Source organism: Poecilia latipinna, unplaced genomic scaffold (assembly GCF_001443285.1).
Source record: "Poecilia latipinna isolate Pla-1442-1.1 unplaced genomic scaffold, P_latipinna-1.0 Scaffold2910, whole genome shotgun sequence".
NCBI classification, from domain to species: domain Eukaryota; kingdom Metazoa; phylum Chordata; class Actinopteri; order Cyprinodontiformes; family Poeciliidae; genus Poecilia; species Poecilia latipinna.
Genome location: NW_015115526.1, coordinates 25,303 through 33,072, shown reverse-complemented (window position 1 = coordinate 33,072; position 7,770 = coordinate 25,303). Strand labels below are relative to the sequence as shown.

The 7,770-nt window shown below is 41.8% G+C and overlaps 1 protein-coding gene across 1 annotated transcript in view; it reads right to left on the bottom strand.

The window, feature by feature from the left end:
• The window catches only part of LOC106939565 (nuclear envelope pore membrane protein POM 121-like), a 17,316-nt gene continuing 9,546 nt past the window's right edge, over positions 1 to 7,770 (bottom strand). Inside the window, exons 7-9 of the mRNA XM_015021999.1 lie at positions 2,912 to 4,378; positions 1,824 to 1,922; positions 1 to 1,372 (exon numbers count right to left, since the gene is read on the bottom strand). Coding sequence (XP_014877485.1) covers positions 1,272 to 1,372; positions 1,824 to 1,922; positions 2,912 to 4,378 — 1,667 coding nt within the window. The 3' untranslated portion in view covers positions 1 to 1,271. The remainder of the gene's footprint in view (positions 1,373 to 1,823; positions 1,923 to 2,911; positions 4,379 to 7,770) is intronic.

Sequence of the window (7,770 nt, the reverse complement as noted above, 5' to 3'; positions counted from 1 at the left end):
TAGCATAAGAGTTTTATGTGTACAAGGTTGAACATTCATGTCTCAAACTGTGATTTTATTCATTCAGGAAAAACCCCCATCAAATACTAACTCAGTTGGTGTTCAGGTTTCACGAGAGAGCAGTCATTACAAAGCAACAAACCATTTTGTTGAAGCAACCAACATTAAAATAATGACAAAAATTCCAGAAACCATGTCACAAAACATTAAAAACAAAACTCCTTGTACAAGAGTCCAGATTCAGCCCGTGTTTAAAATACCTGGTTTTAGGATAATATTGTGTAAACTACTGTAACAATGACATTTCTGAAATTAGGGTAATGTGGTGTGCAGATATTTCAAACCATTTGCACAGATCAGTAGCTAAAATTAAAATCCAATCTACGGATCAACAAAAGATTTCAGTGCCTGTGGTTAAAAGAGGTAGTCTGGCACAAACACACTCACACATGTACGAACACACTCAGCATTTAAAGGTGAACTGGAGATCACATATTTTTTTCACAGACATGAAGTTGAACAGTTGGCTTTGGTTTGTCTGCACAGGTCAGAAGTAGTCATCCTAATCACATACTGACCCGCTACTTTCATCAGTGTTGGCAAATGATTCATATAAACAAAACAAAGATAAGGATTAAAGGAAAGAAGGCCATCCATGGGAGGACTCTGGGAATGCTTGCAATAATGATATGCAGCCAAAGCATCTGCAAAAAACGACATTAAGACATAAACCAAGTTGCCCTTTAAGTGCAGAAACATCATTCATCCATTTACAAGGTCAGAGAGCCAATTAAAAAAATAATTTAAACGCAATTACATGTTCACTCTTGCCTCATCTGAAGCAGCTGAGCATTTCTCCTGTTTAGACTCATTGTACTGAAACATTCGGTAACATACAAACCAGAGATTACGTAAAAAAATAAACGTCTCAGCTTTCTCCTCTGGACAAAATCGGCAGGAGTGTCCATGTACTGAAAGAGAACGAGAAACTTTGGATGTCATTTTTTGTTCAGAATCCAACAACTTGACTGTCTGTTCTGTCTTTCTTCAAGTATAACACATTGTTGTGGTTGATTCCCTCATGCTGTGACATTCGCTAACTCCTCTGCTAAATCAGCGCTCCGGGCCAGCACACACTGCTGTTGGACTGGGAGGAAACAAGGGAGAGGAGGGCGGCAGCCTGATTGGAGGATGTTGGAGCTAAAACCACGGAGGTGTATCAGTCAGGCTTGCCATGGTCCTCCAGAAATGGTGTCGGAACGTTCAATCGGTTACTTCTTCCTGTTATGCAGCCTTCGTGCCTGCAACCTCTGACGTGCACCGGACGGCTTTGATCCGGCTCCAATAGAGAAGGTGGGGGTTGCAGGAGACCCTGTGAAGTACAGAAAAAAATAAATAAATAAAAATAAAAACTTCTTTACATTTGGTTCAGACTAATGAAAATGTTCATTTTCTGAGATTAATTTCAGAATGTCTACATTTTCCTAGCAAATTTTTAGCTTTTCAAACTCAGAAACTTCCACGATTTTTTCTCAAACAAATTTCTGAGATTAATCTTAAAATGTCTCAGTTTTTTCTAACAAACACAAATGTCCTTTTCCTTAAAAGGAAACAGGATTTTTTATGAGATGTGGAGAAATTCCAGTATCAAGTGAGAGACAAGACTTTCTGTAGAATACCAAAAGGTTAAAAGGATATGATTTGTACAAATATACCTCAATAAAACATAGCCAAGAATTGGAATTAACATAAATCAGAAGCAGCACTTTCAGGCTTTCAACAATAGGAGAGCAGTCTGGAAATGGCTCATCACTTCAACCTACCGAAAGGACCAGCATTAAAGCCTTGGACTGGAGTTGCTGGACTTCCAAAGGGAATCGGACCTGGAGTGGCACCCTGGCCAAACGACGGGGTCGATGTCCCTGAGGAGAGAAGCGCACAAAACATTATGATTTAAATGAAAGGTTATTAATATTCTGAAAATCAAGTTATCTTCACAGCCCATTTATCTACTAATATATCTTTCACTAATTTGAAAACTTAAGCAACTGAAGTCGGTTTTTCTCAGCATGTGACTTGCAAGCTTTTAAACACAGATTACCTCATTTCAATGCCTACAGCAGTTGTCCCCAACCTTTTTACTACCGGGGACCGGTCAAACTTGGAAATTTTGCTGTGGCCCTGGGGAGCAGGGGGTTCTGGGGTGAACCGTCAGATAAGGCTTCTGCATGTTGGTGTTCCCTCTAAATCCTGAATATACCCTATTTGGGTTGTCTTGGCCCTTTTATCGCAGCCTGTGGGGTTTACCCTGACTGGGAACGAGAATACAACCTGCTGAATCAGAAAGTGCGGTGACATATTACACATAATTCAACAGGTTTTATCATTTCTCTGCATCAGGAAGTTTGTTGTTTTACCACAAATGATTGCTGACGAAACACCCACATTCCTTTCCTGTTTTGTCCAGTTTTCTCTCCCTCTTTCTTTTTTTTAATCAGTTATGAGGCACAGCGACGGAATCTTAAACTACTGCTGCGCAAGTTACTCGACAGTTTGTTGCTAGGTAACCAAAGAACAAGTGAGATAGTTGATGTCATCAACTTGAGGTTGAGCAGCTAAAGCCTTTCCTCTGCCTACATATCCCAGAATGCCGTATGGTTCTACTCTGGATCAGATCTGAGTTTTCAGATGCATCATCTATCGATATTAATCGCAATACATTTTGTTACTGATTAACAATACAATTACTGTAATTTTTTTTTTAAATCACCCTGCTATGAGGCTACAGCTGAAAATTTGCCTCTTTGGCTAAATCTGGCATATTTATATGATGTATTCATGTTGATAAAGATGCATTGCCCTCTTATAAATAAATAAAATTTAAAAATTTCAATTTCAATAAAAACCTCACCAAAAGCTGGCTTGTCTGCAGCAGCACCTGCTCCAAAGTTGAAGCTTCCCATCTGCGGTGCCGTATTACTAGAAACTGGTGTTCCGAACTGGGGGCATGACATACTGGCTCCGAAGTTGAATCCACCAGTCGCAGGCTGAGCTGATCCAGAGGCTGCTGACTGGGCAGCGCCGCTACTACTTCCGAATGGGAACGTAGAGGTGGAGGAGCTCTGAGTCTGTGTTGATCCGCCGAAGCTTGGTGTGACTGAAGGGGCTGCATTGGCACCAAATGCAAAACCAGTGGAGCCGGCGCCAAACACTGGTTTAGCTGGAGTCCCAAAGGTGGGAGCTGATGTAGCGACAGCAGCGGCGGGAGCGGGCGCTGCGAACGTGAATGGAGCCGGTGCTGTGGCGGTGCCAGCAGTTGTGGATGATGCGCCACTGCTCCCAAAGGTGAAGGGCTTCAGGGGACCCGACGAAGAGCTGAAGGCCGGCTGGGCTGCTGGTGCTTCAAATGCTGGCTTTCCAAAAGTGAATGTGGGCTGGGTGGGGTGGGTGGTGGCGGCAGTCGGAGCCGCAGTTGCAGTGGGAGCGACGGTGGAAACCGTGTTGGCCAGACCAAATCCCCCAAACGAAGCAGTAGTGGTGCTCTGGCTGGATGAGGGCTGACCGAAGGAAAACACTTTGGAAGCTTGGGGATCCGACTGCGCGGCTCCAAAGCTGAAGTTGCTTGGTTTGGATATTGCAGGAGCAGATGCAGCAGTTGTTGCTGCAGCAGTGGTGGCTGCAGCTCCAAACTGGAACATGCTCCCTGTGCTCGGAAGCTGCACTGAAGCAGAGCTGCAGCTGCTGGTTGTGGTTGTGGGCGGTGCGGACCAGTTCCCAAAGAGGGATTTAACCCCCGGCAGGGTTGCAGGCAGAGTCGTCGTGGCGATGCCAGCTGAAGCATTGTTAAAGCCAGAGAACGAACTGGAGCTGCTGGTCGTCACACCAAACACGGACATGGTGGTGGCAGAGAGGGTGGAGGCTGTGGAGGTGGCAGAGATGGAGGGGGGCTGCGGAAAGATGGGCTTGAAGTTCTGGGGCAGGGGTTTGGTTTCTGATGAGGCTGCAGATGAGGAAGTGGTTGTGGCGGCTGCGAAGATGGGCTTGAACACGGCGGTCAGGAGAGGGTTGGTCGTGCTGATAGGCTGAGAGCTGCTGGTTGGAGCTAGAGGTGGAGCAGTGGTGGTGGAGATTGAAGGAGCAAAGGAGGTGCTGATCAGAGCTGGCAGCCCAAACAGGGTCGGTCCAGTTATAGGTGCAGCAGGAATGCTGGTGGTTGCCTTGGAAACCTGAGCCAGCACCTGGGTGAAGGCAGAGGGTTGGCCCACAGCAGCAGCAGAGGAGGGGGACTGGGACTGAGAGGCAGGTGGGGCGTTAGGGACTGGGGTGGAGGTCTTCAGGGTAAAGGTGGTGGCAGGTGGAGCTGTGGCTGATGCAGACACTAGAGACACAGCAGGAAGAGAACAGCAGGTTCAAAAATGCATCAAACTACAGTGGAAACAATTGTGATTAATTGATTATTGAAATATTTGTCAACTAATTTAGTAATTAGTTAATTTAATCATTAACTGGCAAACACAGCCAAAATTGGACAAAAAAATATTAAAATTTTACTTTAAAAAAAGCTACTTTTTGTCTGTAAACATGTTCTACTCAGAACAATTCAAGTGGCAGTTTTAACTTCAACTGGTTCACATACACATACGGGTGACAGAAAACAATAAGGTGTATTGCAGATAACAACTTGGTGTAAGGGTTTAGAAAGACAAACCAGCATAAAATGGGAAAATGTATAGGTAAATATTAGTAACTTACTTCTGACTACCACTTTGATTTTTTTAATGACAGTAGGACTCTAAAGTTTCAAGTGTTTAGGGGGTAGGAGTTTATAAGTTCTCACTTCTTCCTACCCCATTTTGAGCATATGTTATTAACTGAAACAAAAAATCTGTATTTTCTCTTCTTTTTTATGCACTTCTTGTTACTGTGCACTATTTTATTTTTATATTTGTATCATGTTCGAATAAAATTTCATTTCATTTCAAATTCTGTAACAAAAAAAATAAATCTTTTAAGTACCTTTGCTGCTTCAAGAGCAGAAGAGTCGAGCATCACATGCTGATGTTAGATGACATTTCCAGCTTTGCTACAAAATGATCAAGTATACACTCAAGATGCTTTTACACTGGCAAGCCACACAGTATCCAGTTAATGTGTGGTTCTGTTCTACCATAGGTAGTGAGGACATAAACGCAGAAACTGTGGTCTACTTTCCGCTGATGTTTACAGCGACACTCAGTAACAGAGAACCTTGAGGTTCTGGTTCTAATGGGCCGAAAAGAAACCAGATATTTAATTTTGTCTTATAGAAATCCATTGCTGGCCCAAACATAATGATAAAGGCTCAGATCGGCTGATTATTTCTCTATATATATATATATATATATATATATATATATANAAGTAATATAAACTAAGCTGTGACTGTTCCTGTTAAGTATTTCTGGATTCCAAGTTCGTAGTTATTCTGATTCCATTTCTGGGCTGTATAATATTGATCTGAATAGTGCGTACTCCACAATTTCTGATATTACTAATAAACTAAAATAATCCTTTTCTGGGTTAAATAGAGAGTACTCCACCGTTTCTAACAAAATAAAACAAAAAAGAGGAATGGACACATTAGGGCAAATGGCAACATTCAGACAAAACAAAGGGCAAAACAGAGACAAGAGTGAAGGCGGTGACGTCAAAGGGCCATGAAACCACGTTGCTCAAACTCCCGGCAAAGTCCGATAGAGGTGTTGTTTATCGAGGAATGTCCTTGGGAGCGCTCAGCTCCACAGCTGGATGGATACAGCAGGGAGTGAAGTGGGAAGGAGCGTTATGGTTACATATATTCAAGGAGATTGGAAATATGCAGCCCTTCCAAGGCCACACGGGAAAAGCCAATTCAGAAACAGAATGTCTTAGGTCAGGAAGATTATAGATTTCAATCTTCCCTAAAGTCTCTCTGATACATCTCAGTTACCAATTATCCAAATTAGCTTGGTCATTCCACTGAGCTGAAACTAGCAACTTCTCCAAGATCAATTCCATCCCATTAGTGAGTTTTAGAGTCCTCGTCTCTGTCCACACCAACAGTCTGAGTGTTCGCTAGTTCGGCCAAGTCCATCACAAATTTGTCGATAATCCAGGAATCCACAAGCTCCAAACAGCAGAAATCCTGTTATCATGAATAAATCCAGGGTGAATTTCGCCGGGTTTGTCCCCGCAGGACAAGAGGGCTCTCATGTGCTCAGACTTCTCGTCGAGAAAATTTTATCAATTGCATTGAGAGATCGGTTGACCAGATCCATAATTTGTAGATTTGGATGATGTGCAAAGAAAGGCTCCAAAAATATAGAAAAAAACAGGACAAAAACAGAGCAAGCAGGGCAGACAAGGGCAGGGAGGGAGCAGAGGAACAAAGCGTCCGCCTTCATCGAGAACAAGAGAGAAAGCAGGTGCGCAATCTGCACCGAGGTAAACTTGAGAGATCCAGCCACGAGGCACCCAGCGGTGTGATTGGCTTCGTGCCTGTATAAACCAATCGATCTTTCAGGAACGATTCTGCTCTGCCAGTGAAATGTTCAACGTAGCAAAGATGCTTGCAGTCGCTTGCTTATGTAAAAAAAAAGAAAAAAAAAAAAGAAAGAAAGGAAAAAAAAAAAACTTTTTTTTAAAAAAACTGGCAGGGGGCAAATAAAGTCACTGCGGTCTTGAGATGTCCCTTCTCTATTTTCACATTTTTTTCATCTTACTTCTCCTTTAAATGTAACTATTTTCATATTAGCAAAACTTAAATTTTAGATTAAGCAAAACACAGGAAAAGTCTCCAAAAATGAAGGTCTTTGTCCCTGAATGCATTTGCAAACTGTAATCTGGCTTTCTGTGTTGCTTCCAGAGAAATGGTTTCTACCTCATTGAACAGCTTTTCCGCCTGTGTCCATAAAGGCCTTGTTTTATTGTCATCATTTGGGCTTTCTAATATGTAGCATCTGAAAGTAAGTAGCCTTCTTAATTTGAAAAAAGTACATATAAATGCTAAAATAAATTCCCTCGCTCCTTATTCTGATATTTACAGAACTCCTAAAGGACTTAAAACAGGAAAGTCTGAATTAATTTCGATATTGGAAGGAATAAAGATTTCTAACATAAATGTGTGAATAATACTGACCAACATTAGAGATGTAGAGAGGAAGCCAGTAGAGGAATGTGTAGCTGACCAGTTTGGCAAACATGAGGCAAAGAGAAAACTCCACCACTCCCTGTGGAACACATAAAGGATCAGATTAAGCATTTTAATGATCCCTCTCTCACTGTGCTGCAATGAAAATATGCCATGGATTGATACTACGGTTGCTGGTTTCAACAGCAATAACAAACATAGGATAAAAACTCAACTGAGCAACTTGTAAAAAAGGAAAATCTCAAGCTGAGGACAAGGTGAAGAAGTTCTCATAACTGTCATTGTATCAAAAACATAACAGAACATATTTAATCAACAGGCTCCAGTTTTTTGCAATTCTGCGATTGTGGAAAGTCATGCAAAATCAATAGATCCCCGCTTTCAAAAACATTTGGTTTAAGTGAGTGATAGCTCCTACCTACAGGTGGCACTATTACTTGATGTTGAGTTACAATCTGAATTTCCATTAAAATTAGCACAAAACTGTCAATATTTACTAATGTCGAAAACATACAATTGTGGTATTTTCATTAAATATGAAACACAATTAAAATCACACATGAATAAGTTTGTGCACACGATAAATCATTAAAAAGCACAGT